The sequence below is a fragment of the Oncorhynchus kisutch genome, linkage group LG1 (genome assembly GCF_002021735.2).
Source record: "Oncorhynchus kisutch isolate 150728-3 linkage group LG1, Okis_V2, whole genome shotgun sequence".
Lineage (NCBI taxonomy): Eukaryota > Metazoa > Chordata > Actinopteri > Salmoniformes > Salmonidae > Oncorhynchus > Oncorhynchus kisutch.
This window is the reverse complement of record NC_034174.2, coordinates 1086757-1109510: the sequence shown is the minus strand read 5'-3', so window position 1 is coordinate 1109510 and position 22754 is coordinate 1086757. Positions and strand designations below refer to the sequence as shown.

The following is a 22754-nucleotide window of genomic DNA, read 5'->3' as shown; positions in this document are numbered from 1 at the left end:
TGCAAGATTTTTACATAATATTGTAGGTTGTGCCATGTAACAGCAATATTTAGACTTAGGGTTACCACCCGTTAGATAAAATACGTAACGGTTCCGTATTTCACAGAAAGAATAAACGTTTTATTTTCAAAATGATAGTTTGCGGATTTGACCATATCAATGACCTAAGGCTCGTATTTCTGTGTTTATTATAATTAAGTCTGATTTGACATTTGATAGAGCAGTCTGACTGAGCGGTGGTAGGCAGCAGCAGGCACGTAATCATTCAGTCAAACAGAAGCTCTTAGCAATGCTGGGATGAACAGCGCTGTTTATGACTTCAAGCCTATCAACTCCCGAGATTAGGCAGGCAATACTAAAGTACCTATTACAACATCCAATAGTCAAAGATATATGAAATACAAATGGTATAGAGAGAAATAGTTATAATTGCTATAATAACTCCAACCTAAAACTTCTAACCTGGGAATATTGAACCACAAGCATTCACATGTGCTGAGCAAGGAAATTAAATGTTAGCTTTTTCACATGGCAAATATTGCACTTTTACTTTCTTCTCCAACACTGTGTTTTTGCATTATTAAACCAAATTGAGCATGTTTCATTGTTTATTTAGAGACTAAAAAGATGATGTATTATATTAAGTTCAAATAAAAAAGTGTTAATTCAGTATTGTTGTAATTGTCATTAATACAATATTACAAAACAAACACATATATACACTGCTCAAAAAATCTGAATTAATGAAATATTCTTATTAAATACTTTTTTCTTTACATAGTTGAATATGCTGACAACAAAATCAAACAAAAAATTCTCAATGGAAATCAAATCTATCAACCCATGGAGGTCTGGATTTGGAGTCACACTCAAAATTAAAGTGGAAAACCACACTACAGGCTGATCCAACTTTGATGTAATGTCCTTAAAACAAGTCAAAATGAGGCTCAGTAGTGTGTGTGGCCTCCACATGCCTGTATGACCTCCCTACAACGCCTGTGCAAGCTCCTGATGAGGTGGCGGATGGTCTCCTGAGGGATCTCCTCCCAGACCTGGACTAAAGCATCCGCCAACTCCTGGACAGTGCAACGTAGCGTTGATGGAGTGAGACATGATGTCCCAGATGTGCTCAATTGGATTCAGGTCTGGGGAACGGGCGGGCCAGTCCATAGCATCAATGCCTTCCTCTTGCAGGAACTGCTGACACACTCCAGCCACATGAGGTCTAGCATTATCTTGCATTAGGAGGAACCCAGGGTCAACCACACCAGCATATGGTCTCACAAGGGGTCTGAGGATCTCATCTCGGTACCTAATGGCAGTCAGGCTACCTCTGGCGAGCATATGGAGGGCTGTGCGGCCCCCCAAAGAAATGCCACCCCACACCATGACTGACCAAACCGGTCATGTTGGAGGATGTTGCAGGCAGCAGAACATTCTCCACGGCGTCTCCAGACTGTCACATGTGCTCAGTGCGAACCTGCTTTCATCTGTGAGCTGTTTGAGGTTGTGGACAGGTGTCTTTTATACTGATAACAAGTTCAAACAGGTGCCATTAATACAGGTAACAAGTGGAGGACAGAGGAGCCTCTTAAAGAAGAAGTTACAGGTCTGTGAGAGCCAGAAATCTTGCTTGTTTGTTATTGACCAAATACTTGTTTTCCACCATAATTTGCAAATAAATTCATTAAAAAATCCTACAATGTGATTTTCTGGATTTTTTTTCCTCATTTTGTCTGTCATAGTTGAAGTGTACCTATGATGAAAATTACAGGCCTCTCTCATCTTTTCAAGTGGGAGAACTTCCACAATTGGTGGCTGACTAAATACTTTTTTGCCCCACTGTGTGTGTGTGTGTGTGTGTGTGTGTACACACACACAGTTGAAGTCGTTAGTTTACATACACTTAGGTTGGAGTCATTAAAACTCGTTTTTCAACCACTCCACAAATTGCTTGTTAACAAACTATAGTCTTGGCAAGTGGGTTAGGACATCTACTTTGTGCATGACACAAGTAATTTTTCCAACAATTGTTTACAGACAGATTATTTCACTGTATCACAATTCCAGTGGGTCAGAAGTTTACATACACTAAGTTGACTGTGGCATTAAACAACTTGGAAAATTCTGAAAATTATGTCATGGCTTAAGAAGCTTCTGACATCATTTGAGTCAATTGGAGGTGTACCCGTAGAAGTATTTAAAAGCCTACCTTCAAACTCAGTGCCTCCTTGCTTGACATCATGGGAAAATCAAAATAAATCAGCTAAGATCTCAGAAAAAAAATTGTAGACCTACACAAGTCTGGTTCATCCTTGGGAGCAATTTCCAGATGCCTGAAGGTACCACGTTCATCTGAACAAACAACAGTACGCAAGTATAAACACTTTGGGACCACGCAGCCGTCATACCGCTCAGGAAGAAGACGCGTTCTGTCTCCTAGAGATGAACGTACTTTGGTGCGAAAAGTGCAAATCAATCCCAAAACAGCAAAGGACCTTGTGAAGATGCTGGAGGAAACACGTACAAAAGTATCTGTATCCACAGTAAGATCAGTCCTATAATCGGCATAACCTGAAAGGCCGCTCAGCAAGGAAGAAGCCACTGCTCCAAAACCACCATAAAAAAACAGACTACGGTTTGCAACTGCACATGGGGACAAAGATCGTACTTTGGTCTTTGGAAATGTCCTCTGGTCTGACAAAACAAACATAGAACTGTTTGGCCATAATGACCATCATTATGTTTGGAGGAAAAGGGGAGGCTTGCAAGCCAAAGAACACCATCCAAATCGTGAAGCACGGGGGTGGCAGCATCATGTTGTGGGGGTGCTTTGCTGCAGGAGGGACTGGTGCACTTCATAAAATAGATGGCATCATGATGACGGAAAATTATGTGGATATATTGAAGCAACAAACGGCTTAAGGACAATAAAGTCAAGGTATTGGAGTGGCCATCACAAAGCTCTGACCTCAATCCAATAGAACAAAGCGTGTGCGAGCAAGGAGGCCTACAAACCTGACTCCGTTACACCAGCTCTGTCAGGAGGAATGGGCCAAAATTCACCCAACTTATTGTGGGAAGCTTGTGGAAGGCTACCTGAAACATTTGACCCAAGTTAAACAATTTAAAGGGAATGCTACCAAATACTAATTGAGTGCATGTAAACTTCTGACCCACTGGGAATGTGATGAAATAAATAAAAGCTGAAATAAATCACTCTCTCCTATTATTCTGAAATTTCACATTCTTAAAATAAAGTGATGATCCTAACTGACCTAAAACAGGGAATTTTTACTAGGATTAAATGTCAGGAATTGTGAAAAAACAGATCTTAAATGTATTTGGCTAAAGTGAATGTAAACTTACAACTTCAACTCTCTATATAAATAAATAAATGGCCGATTTATCGGTATCGGCTTTTTTTGGTCCTCCAATAAATCGGCATCGGTGTTGAAAAATCCTAATCAGTTGACCTCTAGTAAAGTTGGTTGCCAACTGCCATATAAAGTCCAAAAAGTAAAAAAGAAGGCTGAGGAAGGAGTAGAGATGATGAGAAAGGAATTTGGTTTACAGTTTTAACTGTGGATTAATTGTTGGAGTAGAGGACCTTGTGCATTTCAGGTAAAATAACAACCCAATGTTTATATCCCAGGACAAATTAGCTAGCAACAGCAAGCTAGCTAGCTAAATTACCATAAACGTTTAATGCATTTTGACTTCTCCCTAAATTAATAGAATTGGTTCAGTTTGTTTTGATATTTACAGCTGCATGTCCTGATCGTGTCTGGTGTGGGGGGTACAAAAATCAACATCCGGTCGCGCGCCATCATTCGCACATTGATTTTGTCCCCCTACACCAAACGCAATCACGACACATGGGTTGAAATATCAAAAACTCTGAGCCAATTATTTTAATTTGGGGACAGGTCAAAGAGCATTAAACATTTATGGCAATTTAGCTAGCTGGCTTGCAGTTTCTAGCTAATTTGTCCTATTTAGCTAGCTTGCGGTTGCTAGCTAATTTGTCCTGGGATATAAATGTTGAGTTATTTTAGCTGAAATGCATAAGGTCCTCCACTCTGACAAATTAATCCACTCATAAAACAGTCAACCGAATCATTTCTAGTCATCATTATATCATTATTAACTTTCATAGTTACCATGACAACCGACCTAACTTAGTTCATCTTTCAATCAAACACGTGGGTATAACCAATGAGGAGATGGGAGAGGCAGGACTTGCACCGAGTTCAGCGTCACAAATAGAACTGACTTCTATTTTAGTGCTTGGCAAAGCAGAGCTCATTGGTGCAATAATTATATAACATGCATGTTTAAATTTATTTTGCAATGCTCGTGGATGCGAGCTGTGTAGTCAGCATGATTGCGAACAATAGCGAAGCAGAAATTGTGACATAGAACAATGGGCTGGGAATAGTACATTCAGAAGGAGAGTTGGTGCCATGGTGCTCAATATAACTAATAGGAGCTGGTAGGGTGAAAAATGCCATAAAATAAGGCCTGTTTTTTGTGATTACTTCAAAAGTACGGCAAGCAGCTGAGAATTATGGTCATATTATGAAACCGGGCTCCACGGTGGATGTAATGAACTAGTTATCTGAAAAGCTTTGTTAAATGTCATGTGTCCAGCCTATTTATATAAAACCGGTCCAACTGGCGTCATCATCAATCCTAGTTGATTATAATGCAGATCTAGCGCCCACTATCGGCTGCCTAGGCTACACTTTAGTGTTAACTAGCCAACAAAAGCACCAATCGCGTGATCCATGGACATGTTCAATCTGAGCAACACACTACCGCATATTCTCATATGTCGCACCAGACTGGTCTCAACTTCAACGCTAACGTTAGGAAGCTAACTAGCAACGGTAAAGAGTTAGCTAATGTTGGCCGGCCAGCCAGCCAGCCAGCTAGCTAAGAAGCTAGCTAACATTTCCTAATTGCAAGACCGGAAACATCACACAGCTCGAGGCAAGAAACGTACTCAAGTAATAGTAAAACCATTAAACAGTTCTACCTGCAGGTGACTTGCTTCGTGCTCATTTTTGTTCATCAATAACATTGGCGCAACAGTATTTATGTTATCGTTGTCACGTTTGAGTGCAAACCGAAACACCCGCCTATGCACCCCCAGAATCAATTAAAATAAGGTTCCGATGTTAAGGTTCCGGACGCGTTGTTGGCAGACTGGTCGCCGGGGAAATGGCTGAAGCAGAAGTGTCGTTTGAAGCGAAAAGCTGAAAACACGTCCAGTACAGTTAGCGAGAAAAATCAGTGGACAACAGTGAAGTCTTAGAATGGATTTATTTGGGGAAACCCGTTTGAAGTCAAGAGGATGGTGAAGAAGGCGTTGGGAAAAGTGAATATCATAGGCTAAAAATTCCAGAAGTAGTTAATGCACGTCTAATGACCCGTATGGGGAAAGGGAGCAAAGTGTGTCTGTATTACTGATGTTTGATGAGTATTAACCACTCTATGTAAAGTGGGGATATAAAAGATACACGTCAGAGCATTCGTGCAAAACCCAATGCAATGCAAGAAGTGTAAAAAGTGTCAGAGTTTGAGCCCCACATGATTAGTGTAATCTTATTTATTTTTGCCTGTTTTTAATGTTATTTTGGCATTAATAGGTGTCAGTATCAGTTTACAAACTGGGGAAAAAAACAATTTATTTAATATAGCTGCGAACAAACATGGTCTCTTTTTTGCTGTCTTGAGTAAGGCAGCTCCAAAATGCAACAAAGCTGCAATGCAACAATATGAACAATGCATTTTCCAGCATGATGGAACACCTTGCCATAAGGCAAAAGTGATAACTAAGTGGCTCGGGAAACAAAACATCGATATTTTGGGTCCATGGCCAGGAAACTCCCCAGACCTTAATCCCATTGAGAACTTGTGGTCAATCCTCAAGAGGCAGGTGGACCAAAAAAAACAACACAAATTCTGACAAACTCCAAGCATTGATTATGCAAGAATGGGCTGCCATCAGTCAGGATGTGGCCCAGAAGTTAATTGACAGCATGCCAGGGTGGATTGCAGAGGTCTTGAAAAAGGGTCAACACTGCAAATATTGACTCTTTGCATCAACTTCATGTTATTGTCAATAAAAGCCTTTGACACTTTTGAAATGCTTGCAATTATACTTCAGTATTCCATAGTAACATCTGACAAAAATATCCAAAGACACTGAAGCAGCAAACTTTGTGGAAATTAATGTGCCATTCAAAACAATTGTCCACGACTGTAAAGTACATATAGGCCTAATAGTACACAACAATAATACATCATTGACAGTTACCAGCTAGACCAAAATTGTCAAATTGAGGGTTCTCTCATATGTCTGGAAGTAGCTAGCCAATTAGCTTGAGTGCTGTTGTGAGGCAGCAGCGTAGCCTAGTGTGCTCTGAACTTACAGCTTTGTCACTGAAATCTGGACAATATTACGTTAAGAAACTGTATACAACTCCTTTTTATATATACATTTTAGAGTATTCTTTCCGATTGATAAGATTAGTATGTGAAATTAACTTCTTGTTCAAGTTGGCTGGATGTCCTTTGGGTGGTTGACCATTCTTGATACACACGGAAAACTGTTGAGCGTGAAAAAGCAGCATTGCAGTTCTTGACACAAACCGGTGCGCCTGGCACCTACTACCATACCCCTTTCAAAGGAACTTCAATCTTTTGTCTTGCCCACTAACCATTTGAATGGCACACATACACAATCCATGTCTCAATTGACTCAATGTTTAGAAATCCTTCTTTAACCTGTCTCCTCCCCTTCATTTACACTGATTGAAGTGGATTTAGCAAGTGACATCAATTAAGGAATCAAAGTTTTCACCTGGATTCACCTGGTCAGTCTATGTCATGGAAAGAACATGTTGTCCACTCAGTGTATATTTAAGTCCTGCTGGGGAGTGAGACACTAGTTCCTATGGTCTTACTGTCACATGACCTAGCCTCCTCCAATCTGTTTACAGGTCAGTACAGGGTGATGGGAGGCATGAGGGACTAAAGCAGAAACATTCAACTGGTCAATAATGGGAATGCTAGAATCAACACTACCAGTAGTGGAAAGGAATGATGGACAATATTTATTCAGATGAAAATAGAGTTTACTTCAGAAAATGTAAAATTGTTTTTAAAAAAAAGTTATTTATTTACAAGGCTTGTAACATTACATCATGATATAACACAATGTGGTTCTGTACCTCCAACAGACCAAACAAGACATTATCCCATTCACATGACTAACCTGGTCCCAGGTCTGTTCCTGCTACAGCCAAATCTCTGATTAGTTTAGTACTAGCACTAAGAATAAGAAGGAGCTGGTTATATAGTCTGGGAAAAGCAGGTCATGACACCTCATCCCAACATTAATACAGTCCTTCAGCCCTAGACCTATAGATAGATCTCTCCTCCCTCTCTCCACTACAGCCTATTCAGTCCTAGATCTCCATCTCTCCACTACAGCCCCAGTAGTGTCTTGGCCTCCTCACTTTGGGCCATCAGGGTCTCACTGGCGTACTTCTGAAGGAGCTCCATCTTCTTCCTTCTCACCAATGCCTCCTCAATCTAGAAACAAAGATTTATTCAAGAGGCTCTTAGCCAGTAGTTCTGAAAGTAGCGTTCACGTCCCAGAAAACAGTGTACGTCATCGCTCTGCTGTGTGTGTGTATGATGTGCCTCTTGCTAGCTGTCACTCAAATGGCGAGGGACAGAAGCTCATTGGCTAGAATTCGAACTGCTAGGGTGCTGGCCCATATAGGGAAAAATGGTGCCGCAGTTTCCAGAAAACAGTCACCTTCAAACTAGGGATTTCATTCCTAATTGAGGTAAAACAGTATGTCTGCTCATAGATTATGCATGTATGAATTACACATGAACAAATCCAGCCCAAAGAGTTAAAAAAATACTTTGTCGACTACTAAGTTCCTGTGCATGTTTTTAACTTAACCCTACTCAATCTGAAGAGGATCAAAGACATATCATTAAACTAGCCCTAACCATCCCCAATCTGGAAACAGAGATTTACATACTAATAGATTAGCATTAATATACTGAGCCACACTCAGACTAGTTGGAACATGACTTTCTACAGTCTAGAGATCTGTGTGTGAATGCAGGCACCTCTTTCTGAGACGGCACAGGGACGTGAGCGATAAAGGATGTGAGAGTTCCATCCTCTCCTTCCATCTGTTCTCTAGTCTCGTCATCTGAATGCTGAGAGACAGATAAATGTTATGCTTACAAGTAGGCCACACATGGGAATACCTTTTGACTTTAAATGGCCAGTAAATGGGACCAGAGACCGTATGTTTTGACTGATATTCACCTCATCCTCCTTTACAGCATACATATGTTCCTCCTCTTCCTCGACCTCCTCTCTTCCTCCTGCAAGACGCGCTTCTCTCTCCGTTTTCCATTTCTCCACTGCCTTCAATATCACTGACACACACACACACACACGTTTCTTGAGGCGACCATGTGTATTGGGTTAGGGTTAAGTATAGAGTTGTATTGGGTTATGTATAGGATATTGGGTTAAGTATTGTGTATTGGGTTAAGTTTAGTGTATTGGGTTATGTGAAGTGTATTGGGTTGTAAGTATTGTGTATTGGGCAAAGTATTGTGTATTGGGTTATTTTTTTTATTTAACTAGGCAAGTCAGTTAAGAACAAATTATTATTTACAATGACGGCCTACACTGGCCAAACCCGGACTACACTGGGCCAATTGTGCGCCGGCCTATGGGACTCCCAATCATGGACGGTTGTGATACAGCCTGGGTTGGGTTGTATCGGGTTAAGTATTGTGTATTGGGCTAAGTACTGTGTCTTGGGTTATATTGTGCTGAGTATTGTGTATTGGGTATAAGTATTGGTTTAAGTACAGGGTTGTTTTGGGCTAAGTATTGTGTAGTATTGGGTTAAGTATTGGACTAGTGAAGATGGCGCCGGAGGGGATGGCTGCCGTCTTATTGGCTCTTAACCAACCACGCTATTTTGTTTGTAACTTGTTTTGAACACAATTTCAACCCCTCCCTGACGGAGTCTGCAATACCAACATGTCTCAAGCAGACCATAGTCCCTGTGCCCAAGAACACTAAGGTAACTTGCCTAAATGACTAGCGACCGGTAGCACTCACGTCTGTAGCCATGAAGTGCTTTGAAAGGCTGGTCATGGCTCACATCAATGCCATTATCCCAGAAACCCTAGACCCACTCCAATTTGCATACCTCCCAAACAGATCCACAGATGATGCAATCGCTATTGCACTCCACACTGCCCTTTCCCAACTGGTCAAAGGGAACACTTACGTGAGAATGCTATACATTGACTACAGCTCAGCATTCAACACCATAGTACCCTCAAAGCTCATCACTAAAGTAAGGATCCTGAGACTAAACACCTCCCTAAGCAACTGTATCCTGGACTTCCTGACGGGCCGCCCCCAGTTGGTAAGGGTAGGTAACAACACATCCGCCACGCTGATCCTCAACACAGGGGTCTCTCAGCGGTGCGTGCTCAGTCCCCTCCTGTACTCCCTGTTCACCCACAACTGCATGGCCAGGCACGACTCCAAAACCATCATTAAGTTTGCAGACGATACAACAGTGGTAGGCCTGATCACCGACAACGACAAGACCGCCTATAGGGAGGAGGTCAGAGACCTGACCGGGTGGTGCCAGGATAACAACCTCTCTCTCAACGTAACCAAGACAAAGGAGATGATTGTGACTACAAGAAAAAGAGGACCGAGCACGTCCCCATTCTCATCGACGGGGCTGTAGTGGAGCAGGTTGAGAGCATCCACCTCAACAAACTAACATGGTCCAAGCACACCAAGACAGTCGTGAAAAGGGCACGACAAACCTATTCCCCCTCAGGAGACTGAAAAGATTTGGCATGGGTCCTCAGATTCTCAAAAGGGTTTACAGCTGCAACATCGAGAGCATCCTGACTGGTTGCATCACTGCCTGGTACGGCAACTGCTCGGCCTCTGACCGCATGGCACGACAGAGGGTAGTGTGTACGGCCCAGTACATCATCAGGGCCAAGCTGCCTGCCATCCAGCACCTCTATACCAAGAGATGTCAGAGGAAGGCCCTAAAAATGGTCAAAGACTCCAGTCACCCTTGTCATAGACTGTTCTCTCTGGTACCGCATGGCAAGCGGTACCAGAGCACCAAGTCAAGGTCCAAGAGGCTTCTAAACAGCTTCTACCCCCAAGCTATAAGACTCCTCAACAGCTAATGAAATGGCGACCCAGACCATTTGCATTGCCCCCAACCCCCTCCCTACGTTGCTACTCTGTTATCTATGCATAGTCACTTTAATAATTCTACCTAGATGTACAAATTACCATCTGTATATAGCCTGCTATTATTTACTGCTGCACTTTAATTTGTCATTCTTATTCTTACTTTTTTAAAAAGGTATTTTGTTAACTGCATTGTTGGTTAAGGGCTTGTAAGTAAGCATTTCACTGCATGTGACAAATAAAATGTGATTTTATTGGCCTAAGTATTGTGTAGTATTGGGTTAAGTATTGTGTAGTATTGGGTTCAAGTGTGTTAATTGTGTATTGGGTTGTATTGGGTTAAGTATAGTTTTTTTAAATGTTTTTTTTAACCTTTATTTAACTAGGCAAATCAGTTAAAGAACAAATTCTTATTTACAATGACAGCCTAGGAACAGTGGGTTAACTGCCTGTTCAGGGGCAGAACGACAGATGTTTAACTTTGTCAGCTCGGGGATTTGATCTAGCAACCCTTCGGTTACTGGCCCTGACGCCCCTTATTGGGCTAAGAATTGTGCATTGGGCTGTATTGGGCTAAATATTGTGTATTGTGTTAAATATTGTGTATTGGGCTAAGTATTGTGTATTGGGTTGTTTAAGGCACAAATTCAGGGGAGAGATACCATGACACCAACAATACTGCTTTGTTCCAGAATATCATGATGAAACAGAAAGCAGGAGACATGGAGTGAATGAGAGATTTGAGTTGAAGCTAGAGCCCAGCCTCCTCTAGTTGAGCCCAGCCTCCTCTAGTTGAGCCCAGCCTCCTCTAGTTGAGCCCAGCCTCCTCTAGTTGAGCCCAGCCTCCTCTAGTTGAGCCCAGCCTCCTCTAGTTGAGCCCAGCCTCCTCTAGTTGAGCCCAGCCTCCTCTAGTTGAGCCCAGCCTCCTCTAGTTGAGCCCAGCCTCCTCTAGTTGAGCCCAGCCTCCTCTAGTTGAGCCCAGCCTCCTCTAGTTGAGCCCAGCCTCCTCTAGTTGAGCCCAGCCTCCTCTAGTTGAGCCCAGCCTCCTCTAGTTGAGCCCAGCCTCCTCTAGTTGAGCCCAGCCTCCTCTAGTTGAGCCCAGCCTCCTCTAGTTGAGCCCAGCCTCCTCTAGTTGAGCCCAGCCTCCTCTAGTTGAGCCCAGCCTCCTCTAGTTGAGCCCAGCCTCCTCTAGTTGAGCCCAGCCTCCTCTAGTTGAGCCCAGCCTCCTCTAGTTGAGCCCAGCCTCCTCTAGTTGAGGCCAGCCTCCTCTAGTTGAGGCCAGCCTCCTCTAGTTGAGGCCAGCCTCCTCTAGTTGAGGCCAGCCTCCTCTAGTTGAGGCCAGCCTCCTCTAGTTGAGGCCAGCCTCCTCTAGTTGAGGCCAGCCTCCTCTAGTTGAGGCCAGCCTCCTCTAGTTGAGGCCAGCCTCCTCTAGTTGAGGCCAGCCTCCTCTAGTTGAGGCCAGCCTCCTCTAGTTGAGGCCAGCCTCCTCTAGTTGAGGCCAGCCTCCTCTAGTTGAGGCCAGCCTCCTCTAGTTGAGGCCAGCCTCCTCTAGTTGAGGCCAGCCTCCTCTAGTTGAGGCTAGAGGTTCTCATGAGGCCATTAGTGGTCCTGTGCTCCATGTATAAGACAAAAATATTAGACATTTACTCTAATAGGGAACACATGGTCTCTGAGCACCATCACATCACCGATTACTAAAAGGTCACAAGACCACAGCAGGATACAGCTGGATAGAGCTCCTACACAGACAGCCTCCCTCTCCACCGGGACAACAGAGGGATAGCCTAATGTCACAATCTGGGACAACAGAGGGATAGCCTAATGTCACAATCTGGGACAGCAGAGGGGAAGGCTAATGTCACAACCTGGGACAACAGACGGAAAGGCTAATGTCACAACCTGGGACAACAGACGGAAAGGCTAATGTCACAACCTGGGACAACAGAGGGGAAGGCTAATGTCACAACAGAGGGGAAGGCTAATGTCACAACAGAGGGGAAGGCTAATGTCACAACAGAGGGGAAGGCTAATGTCACAACAGAGGGGAAGGCTAATGTCACAACAGAGGGGAAGGCTAATGTCACAACAGAGGGGAAGGCTAATGTCACAACAGAGGGGAAGGCTAATGTCACAACCTGGGACAACAGAAGGGAAGGCTAATGTTACAACCTGGGACAACAGAAGGGAAGGCTAATGTTACAACCTGGGACAACAGAAGGGAAGGCTAATGTTACAACCTGGGACAACAGAAGGGAAGGCTAATGATACAACCTGGGAAAGGCTAATGTCACAACAGAGGGGAAGACTAATGTTACAACCTGGGACAACAGAAGGGAAGGCTAATGTCACAACAGAGGGGAAGGCTAATGTCACAACCTGGGACAACAGAAGGGAAGGTTAATGTTACAACCTGGGACAACAGAAGGGAAGGCTAATGTCACAACCTGGGACAACAGAGGGGAAGGCTAATGTCACAACCTGGGACAACAGAGGGGAAGGCTAATGTCACAACCTGGGACAACAGAGGGGAAGGCTAATGTCACAACCTGGGACAACAGAGGGGAAGGCTAATGTCACAACCTGGGACAACAGAGGGGAAGGCTAATGTCACAACCTGGGACAACAGATGGAAAGGCTAATGTCACAACCTGGGACAACAGAGGGGAAGGCTAATGTCATAACCTAGAGTCACATTTACTAAAGTCTTGTGCTGACACAGTCCCTTTCCAGAGACACAGGAGGACTCCTGACTGACCTGCCCTACTCCTCACCATGGCCTCAGTACCACACACCCAGCAGGGAGGATATTAATCTACTGCAGAGGGGTGTCACCCAGCAGGGAGGATATTCATCTACTGCAGAGGGGTGTCACCCAGCAGGGAGGATATTCATCTACTGCAGAGGGGTGTCACCCAGCAGGGAGGATATTCATCTACTGCAGAGGGGTGTCACCCAGCAGGGAGGATATTCATCTACTGCAGAGGGGTGTCACCCAGCAGGGAGGATATTCATCTACTGCAGAGGGGAGTCACCCAGCAGGGAGGATATTCATCTACTGCAGAGGGGTGTTACAGAACAGGGGACTACCTTCTTTTTCGTACTCTTGCTCCAGAGGGACCAGCGCCCCATCATCCTCATCTCTGTATCCGTAGTACTCAGCATCGATGTCCTTCATCAGCTCCGCTCTGCTCTTCCTGGGGGGAGGGATGGCTGGGGGGGGGGTGATCAGTACACATTCCATAGTGGTATCAAACATGGTATTAACCTAAACTGGATATCATCCTTGGAGTATCAATTGCCAGTAAACCTACGTTCTTTCTCAAACAGCTCTCTGACTCCAGGCAGGTCTTTAGCTGCTCCAAAGTATTTATATCCTCTGTTTCCTGGGACCTCCTTCCCTTCATGGTCCAGCATCTTTGGTCCCACTCTCTGGAAGATAGACACAAGAGAACATAAAGATTGTTCAGGACAAGACTAACACTGTACTGAGAGTCACTTAATATCTCATTAACATTACATCAGTGATCAGGTAATGACTTAACTAGCTGTTTGATTTGGCTTTGGAATTTAGCAATTTTTTTGGTTGTCTTCATGTGTTTCGTTCAGCTTTTTCACTTTGAACTTATCTGCTCCACCACACACCTGTTTGGTAAGGTTGAACACGACTTGTCCTACTCAGCTTCACGACAAAAACTTCTCCCACTAGTGTGGGAAACCTACTCCCGTTGCCTGCTGCTTGGATTACACCTGGCGATCTGTTCACCGTCTGCCCTGGCCTGTCTCCCCTTGTCTGGTACAGGTACCCCCGCCACACTCCCCCCTTCTGTCTCTCCCAAGCTTTTGCTCACCTCCAGCACATACGCACTTACACACACACCGCAGACTTTGGACTGATCAGAATTTTACGGAGGCTAATTCTTACTCAGTGAGCTTACTCAGAAACGCTTTAATTAACTAGTATAGACCTAGAGAGCTACTCTCTCAAGTTATCTTGTTGGGACGAGTGACTCTGAACTTTGGCCCCAAGTCATTACATTATTTTTCTTGTCCTTTAAGGTATTTGCCTTATGACTCCTGCACGCTTTGTTGACTATGAACTTGCTTGTTTACCCAGCCGTGGGACAGAATGTGTTTGTTCCCACACTCCCGACTGACTCTCTATTGGTTACACAGACTCTTGCCTCGCATCCTATTTTAACCACCTCTCGCCGGGTTTGTATTAATGTTACCTGATGAAATTGCTGTACAATATGACCATGTTGCCATCTGATGCACAATCAAATGTCATAAATCAACACTGCAGAGCTCTCTCTGTCCTCTGCCGTGCCCTGATTGTATTACTGTTGATGATATTTGGAAATGTGCATGTACAGCCTGGCCCATCTACGGTTGCTAGCCCCAATTCTGACTTGTGCTCCAATTTCTGCTTTGTGGATTTTTGCTCTTGTAAAACAACCAACATGTACGTGTTTGCGAGAGTCTCACCTTTCCACAGATGGTGTGTGTAGCCCAAACTGTTAGGACACCACATACAGAAGTTGTCAGATTGGCTGGTCCGACTTCAGACGAGTCCCAAGACGCTTGTGGGGGTTGGAGAACACCATAGTGTTCGTGAGAGTCTCATTTCTCCACAGATGGTTCATAATAGTTTGTAAGCCAAACAGTTCGTACGCTACAGACGATTTTGTGAGAATACCGATTTTCGAGATGCCTCATGGTCTGACAAACACCAGTCTAACTCTGTCACCTTTCACCGCAGATGCGGAAGAGTGACATAGGCAGATGCAATGGATTGAGACGGTCAAGGGCAGACAGATTTTTCACCTTGTCGGCTCGGGTATTCAAACCAGCAACCTTTTTCATACTTCCATAGAAGGTTTTGGAATGATAGAGTAAGACGTGACAATTCCAGAGCAATAAAAATGTGTCTTGTCCAGGCCACAGAGCAGTGCGCCATAGCCAATCAGAGCTACAGTAGGCCTATATGCAAGCAAACCATTTGCCGCAGTCATATTGACAGTAGCACTCTCGCCGGTAAAACACTGGATCACTGCTGCTCTAACTTCCGTGATGCATACAAGGCCCTCCTTCGTCCTCCTTTCGGGCAAATCTGACCACAAATCTGACCAATCAGAATCCACGCTTCAAGAATGTTTTGATCATATGGACTGGGACATGTTCCGGGTAGCCTCAGAATAATATTGCCGTATACGCTGAGTAAGTTTGTAAGGAAGAGTATAAGAGATGTTGTACCTACTGTGACTATTAAAACCTACCCTAACCAGAAACCGTTGATAGATGGCGGAATTCGCGCAAAACAAAGCGCGAACCACTGCATTTAACCATGGAAGGGTGACTGGGAATATGAATAGTTATTCACTCCGCAAGGCAATCAAACAAGTGAAATGTCAGTATAGAGACAAAATGGAGTCGCAAATCAACGGCTCAGATGCAAGACGTATGTGGCAGGGTCTACAGACAATCACGGACCACAAAAGGAAAACCAGCCACGTCACGGACACCTACGTCTTGCTTCCAGACAATCTAAATACCTTCTTTGCCCGCTGTGAGGATAACACAGTGGCACCGACGCAGTGTTGTTTGCATTAACTTCTTAGGCAGTTTCACCAAAACCCCATTGTGAGGTAGTGCTATAATGCGTCTTACCCGATCGGGTTGGTCAATACTAATGCTATAATGCATCTTACCCCGTAGGGTTGGTCGATACTAATGCTATAATGAGTCTTACTTACTTACGTGCTTCTACACCTGCATTGCTTGCTGTTTGGGGTTTTAGGCTGGGTTTCTGTACAGCACTTTGAGATATCAGCTGATGTACGAAGGGCTATATAAATAAATTTGATTTGATTTGATCTTACCCCATAGGGTTGGTCGATAATAATGCTATGATGCGTCTTACCCCGTAGTGTTGGTCGATACTAATGCTATGATGCGTCTTACCCCGTAGGGTTGGTAGATACTAATGCTATGATGCGTCTTACCCCGTAGGGTTGGTCGATAATAATGCTTCTTACCCCGTAGGGTTGGTCGATACTAATGCTATGATGAGTCTTACCCCGTAGGGTTGGTCGATACTAATGCTATGATGCGTCTTACCCAGTAGGGTTGGTCGATACTAATGCTATGATGCGTCTTACCCCGTAGTGTTGGTCGATACTAATGCTATGATGCGTCTTACCCCGTAGGGTTGGTAGATACTAATGCTATGATGCGTCTTACCCCATAGGGTTGGTCGATACTAATGCTATGATGCGTCTTACCCCGTAGGGTTGGTCGATAATAATGCTTCTTACCCCGTAGGGTTGGTCGATACTAATGCTATGATGAGTCTTACCCCGTAGGGTTGGTCGATACTAATGCTATGATGCGTCTTACCCAGTAGGGTTGGTCGATACTAATGCTATGATGCGTCTTACCCAGTAGGGTTGGTCGATACTAATGCTATGATGCGTCTTACCCAGTAGGGTTGGTCGATACTAATGCTATGATGCGTCTTACCCAGTAGGGTTGGTCGATACTAATGCTATGATGCGTCTTACCCAGTAGGGTTGGTCGATACTAATGCTATGATGCGTCTTACCCAGTAGGGTTGGTCGATACTAATGCTATGATGCGTCTTACCCAGTAGGGTTGGTCGATACTAATGCTATGATGCGTCTTACAGTAGAAAAATAAGTCTATATACAATGTGAGCAAATGAGGTCATGGTGGCTAAGTAAATACAATATGGCAAGTAAAAATAAATAAATGTTGTCCTATAACCTAACTCACTACGGTAAGACAGCCTGTTCCTCAAGATTTGCCATTGCCTGCACTTGGCATCTGCCCAGGCTTTCAACATGATCATATTTTGTCATGATTCACCCAATTGCATTCTATTTTGCACAATATCATTTTTTATTTTTGTTCCTATAAGGCACAGAGGGGGACTGAGGATGCTACACTGACCTTGGTGAACATGGTGGCTAGTCACCTTCAACATGCTAAATCATATCACATTTGATTTATTGATTTTAGTTCAGCTTTCAAAACAATGCAAATCCACACACACTGCTGAAACGACTACTGGACCTGAACGTCAACGGAGGCCTGGCAATTTGGATGAAGGACTTCAACTGATCGCACACAGAGGGTCCTCGTGAATGGGGCCTCTCTGATAAACTGACCCTGAACACAGGGGGGCCCCAGGGTTGTGTCCCCTCTCTGATGAACTGAACACAGGGGTGCCCCAGGGCTGTGTCCTCTCTCTGATGAACTGCCCCTGAACACAGGGGGACCCCGGGGTTGTGTCCCCTCTCTGATGAACTGAACACAGGGGTGCCCCAGGGCTGTGTTCTCTCTCTGATGAACTGCCCCTGAACACAGGGGCGCCCCAGGGCTGTGTCATTTCACCGTTGTTGGTCTTTATCTCCAAGGAAACAATGTGAGCCTTTTCAAGTACGCGGATGACATGGCTCTGGTAGGACTCTTTATTAAAGATGCTACGTCAGATGGGGACAGCTATTTATAAACAGACCAACAACCTTCAAGAATAGTGCCGGTCAAGTGCCCTCCACATCAATGTGGAAGAGACAAAGGAGCTCATCATCAATGGCAACAACCTGCCAATGTCTCAACCACTGTCTCTGAACGACCAACCAGTGTTTCAAATACCCAGGGACACAAATTGATAACAATCTGAGTTGGTCACTTCCGGTGCGGCCAGAGATGGCCGCCTCGCTTCACGTTCCTAGGAAACTATGCAGTTTTTTGTTTTTTTACGTGTTATTTCTTACATTAGTACCCCAGGTCATCCTGGGTTTCATTACATACAGTCGAGAAGAACTACTGAATATAAGATCAGCGTCAACTCACCGTACGACCAAGAATATGTTTTTCGCGACGCGGATCCTCTGTTCTGCCTTTCAAACAGGACAACAGAATGGATCCCATGCAGCGACCCAAAAAAATCAACTCTGAAAAAGAGGGAAACAAGGCGGTCTTCTGGTCAGACTCCGGAGACGGGCACATCGTGCACCACTCCCTAGCATTCTTCTCGCCAATGTCCAGTCTCTTGACAACAAGGTTGATGAAATCCGAGCAAGGGTAGCATTCCAGAGGGACATCAGAGACTGTAACATTCTTTGCTTTACGGAAACATGGCTCACTGGAGAGACGCTATCGGAGGCGGTGCAGCCAGCGGGTTTCTCCACGCATCGCGCCGACAGAAACAAACATCTTTCTGGTAAGAAGAGGGGCGGGGGCGTATGCCTTATGGCTAACGAGACATGGTGTGATGAAAGAAACATACAGGAACTCAAATCCTTCTGTTCACCTGATTTAGAATTCCTCACAATCAAATGTAGACCGCATTATCTACCAAGAGAATTCTCTTCGATTATAATCACAGCCGTATATATCCCCCCCCCAAGCAGACACATCGATGGCTCTGAACGAACTTTATTTGACTCTTTGCAAACTGGAATCCATTTATCCGGAGGCTGCATTCATTGTAGCTGGGGATTTTTAACAAGGCTAATCTGAAAACAAGACTCCCTAAATTTTATCAGCATATCGATTGCGCAACCAGGGGTGGAAAAACCTTGGATCATTGTTACTCTAACTTCCGCGACGCATATAAGGCCCTGCCCCGCCCTCCTTTCGGAAAAGCTGACCACGACTCCATTTTGTTGATCCCTGCCTACAGACAGAAACTAAAACAAGAGGCTCCCACGCTGAGGTCTGTCCAACGCTGGTCCGACCAAGCTGACTCCACACTCCAAGACTGCTTCCATCACGTGGACTGGGATATGTTTCGTATTGCGTCAGATAACAATATTGACGAATACGCTGATTCGGTGTGCGAGTTCATTAGAACGTGCGTTGAAGATGTCGTTCCCATATCAACGATTAAAACATTCCCTAACCAGAAACCGTGGATTGATGGCAGCATTCGCGTGAAACTGAAAGCACGAACTACTGGTAACATGACCGAATACAAACAGTGCAGCTATTCCCTCCGCAAGGCTATCAAACAAGCTAAGCGTCAGTACAGAGACAAAGTAGACAAAATAACTTTTTTGCCCGCTTTGAGGACAATACAGTGCCACTGACATGGCCTGCAACGAAAACATGCGGACTCTCCTTCACTGCAGCCAGGTGAGTAAGACATTTAAACGTGTTAACCCTCGCAAGGCTGCAGGCCCAGACGGCATCCCCAGCCGCGCCCTCAGAGCATGCGCAGACCAGCTGGCTGGTGTGTTTACGGACATATTCAATCAATCCCTATCCCAGTCTGCTGTTCCCACATGCTTCAAGAGGGCCACCATTGTTCCTGTTCCCAAGAAAGCTAAGGTAACTGAGCTAAACGACTACCGCCCCGTAGCACTCACTTCCGTCATCATGAAGTGCTTTGAGAGACTAGTCAAGGACCATATCACCTCCACCCTACCTGACACCCTAGACCCACTCCAATTTGCTTTCCGCCCAAATAGGTCCACAGACTATGCAATCTCAACCCCACTGCACACTGCCCTAACCCATCTGGACAAGAGGAATACCTATGTGAGAATGCTGTTCATCGACTACAGCTCGGCATTCAACACCATAGTACCCTCCAAGCTCGTCATCAAGCTCGAGACCCTGAGTCTCGACCCCGCCCTGTGCAACTGGGTACTGGACTTCCTGACGGGCCGCCCCCAGCTGGTGAGGGTAGGCAACAACATCTTCACCCCGCTGATCCTCAACACTGGGGCCCCACAAGGGTGCGTTCTGAGCCCTCTCCTGTACTCCCTGTTCACCCACGACTGCGTGGCCACGCACGCCTCCAACTCAATCATCAAGTTTGCGGACGACACAACAGTGGTAGGCTTGATTACCAACAACGACGAGACGGCCTACAGGGAGAAGGTGAGGGCCCTCGGAGTGTGGTGTCAGGAAAATAACCTCACACTCAACGTCAACAAAACTAAGGAGATGATTGTGGACTTCAGGAAACAGCAGGGAACACCCCCCTATCCACATCGATGGAACAGTAGTGGAGAGGGTAGCAAGTTAAGTTCCTCGGCATACACATCACAGACAAACTGAATTGGTCCACTCACACAGACAGCATCGTGAAGAAGGCGCAGCAGCGCCTCTTCAACCTCAGGAGGCTGAAGAAATTCGGCTTGTCACCAAAAGCACTCACAAACTTCTACAGATGCACAATCGAGAGCATCCTGGCGGGCTGTATCACCGCCTGGTACGGCAACTGCTCCGCCCACAACCGTAAGGCTCTCCAGAGGGTAGTGAGGTCTGCACAACGCATCACCGGGGGCAAACTACCTGCCCTCCAGGACACCTACACCACCCGATGTTACAGGAAGGCCATAAAGATCATCAAGGACATCAACCACCCGAGCCACTGCCTGTTCACCCCGCTATCATCCAGAAGGCGAGGGTCAGTACAGGTGCATCAAAGCTGGGACTGAGAGACTGAAAAACAGCTTCTATCTCAAGGCCATCAGACTGTTAAACAGCCACCACTAACATTGAGTGGCTGCTGCCAACACACTGACACAACTCCAGCCACTTTAATAATGGGAATTGATGGGAAATGATGTAAATATATCACTAGCCACTTTAAACAATGCTACCTTATATAATGTTACTTACCCTACATTATTCATCTCATATGCATACGTATATACTGTACTCTATATCATCGACTGCATCCTTATGTAATACATGTATCACTAGCCACTTTAACTATGCCACTTTGTTTACATACTCATCTCATATGTATATACTGTACTCGATACCATCTACTGTATCTTGCCTACTATGCTGCTCTGTACCATCACTCATTCATATATCCTTATGTACATATTCTTTATCCCCTTACACTGTGTATAAGACAGTAGTTTTGGAATTGTTAGTTAGATTACTTGTTGGTTATTACTGCATTGTCGGAACTAGAAGCACAAGCATTTCGCTACACTCGCATTAACATCTGCTAACCATGTGTATGTGACAAATAACATTTGATTTGATTTGATTAGAGTTTTACAGAGAATACAGACTTAAAATAAATACAAAGCAAGTCAGCGCCTGTTTTTAAATCAGGAAATTGAAGGGGTTTGGGGTCAGCCAGGATGTTCTGGAGGATGTACAGCAGTCTGGTGGAGAGCATCCTCACGTTCAATATGACAGTCTGGTAATCTGAGCTGGTGGAGAGCAACCTCACATTCATTATGACAGTCTGGTAATCTGATCTGGTGAAGAGGATCCTCACATTCAATATGACAGTCTGGTAATCTGAACATGAGGAGTAAAAGCAAACAAACCAGAATAGTAAACACAGCCAGCAAAGTAGTTGGTCAACCACAGTCACATTTGAGCAGTTTGTTCAGCAAGGCAACCAAAAGGAAGGCCCTGGCTGTCGTTGGCGACCTCTCCCACCCTCTCCACACCTTCAGTTTGAGAGGCTTCCCTCTGGCCGGCGCTTCAGAATGCCCATGGCCAAGAAGAATGTGTTCTAACATTCATTCCTTCCGTGTGCTGTTGGACTACTAAATGCAAAGTAAATTGTATCGGTATATGTACTTACAGTTGAAGTCGGAAGTTTACATACACCTTAGCCAATTACATTTAAACTCAGTTTTCACAATTCCTGACATTTAATCCTAGTAAAAAAAGTTTTAGGTCAGTTAGGATCACCAATGTGAAATGTCAGAATAATAGTTGAGAGAATGATTTATTTTAGCTTTTTTTCATCACATTCCCAGTGGGTCAGAGGATTACATGCACTCAATTAGTATTTGGTAGCATTGCCTTTAAACGTTTAACTTGCCTCAAACGTTTTGAGTAGCCTTCCACATGCTTCCCACAATAAATTGGGTGAATTTAGGCCTCCTTGCTCGCACAGGCTTTTTCAGTTCTGCCCACAAATTTTCTATAGGATTGAGGTCAGGGTTTTGTGATGGCCACACCTCGACTTTGTTGTACTTAAGCCATTTTTCCACAACTTTTGGAAGTATGCTTGGGGTCATTGTCCATTTAGAAGACCTATTTGCGACCAAGCTTTAACTTCCTGACTGATGTCTTGAGATGTTGCTTCAATATATCCACATATTTTTCCTACCTCATGATGCCATCTATTTTTTTAAAGTGCACCAGTCCCTTCTGCAGCAAAGCATCCCCACAACATGATGTTCTTCGGCTTGCAAGTATCCCCCGTTTTCCTCCAAACATAACGATTGTCATTATGGCCAAAAATATATATTTTTGTTTCATCAAACCAGAGGAAGTTTCTCCATAAAGTACAACCTTTGTCCCCATGTGCAGTTGCAAACTGTAGTCTGGCTTTTTATGGCGGTTTTGGAGCAGTGGCTTCTTCCTTGCTGAGCGGCCTTCCAGGTTAAATCGAGATAGGACTAGTTTTACTGTGGATATAGATATTTTGTACCTGTTTTCTCCA

The 22754-nt window shown here is 44.6% G+C and overlaps 2 protein-coding genes across 2 annotated transcripts in view; both read right to left on the bottom strand.

Annotated features, from left to right (window-relative positions):
- The window catches only part of LOC109900007 (probable E3 ubiquitin-protein ligase makorin-2), a 60371-nt gene extending 55205 nt beyond the window's left edge, over nucleotides 1-5166 (bottom strand). The window contains exon 1 of the mRNA XM_020495717.2: nucleotides 5042-5166. Within this exon, the coding sequence (XP_020351306.2) occupies nucleotides 5042-5067 (26 nt within the window). The 5' untranslated portion in view covers nucleotides 5068-5166. The remainder of the gene's footprint in view (nucleotides 1-5041) is intronic.
- Nucleotides 5167-7123: 1957 nt separating this feature from the next.
- The window catches only part of isy1 (ISY1 splicing factor homolog), a 35417-nt gene continuing 19786 nt past the window's right edge, over nucleotides 7124-22754 (bottom strand). Inside the window, exons 6-10 of the mRNA XM_020495707.2 lie at nucleotides 13606-13723; nucleotides 13382-13504; nucleotides 8366-8478; nucleotides 8161-8253; nucleotides 7124-7605 (exon numbers count right to left, since the gene is read on the bottom strand). Of these exons, the coding sequence (XP_020351296.1) occupies nucleotides 7498-7605; nucleotides 8161-8253; nucleotides 8366-8478; nucleotides 13382-13504; nucleotides 13606-13723 (555 nt within the window). The 3' untranslated portion in view covers nucleotides 7124-7497. The remainder of the gene's footprint in view (nucleotides 7606-8160; nucleotides 8254-8365; nucleotides 8479-13381; nucleotides 13505-13605; nucleotides 13724-22754) is intronic.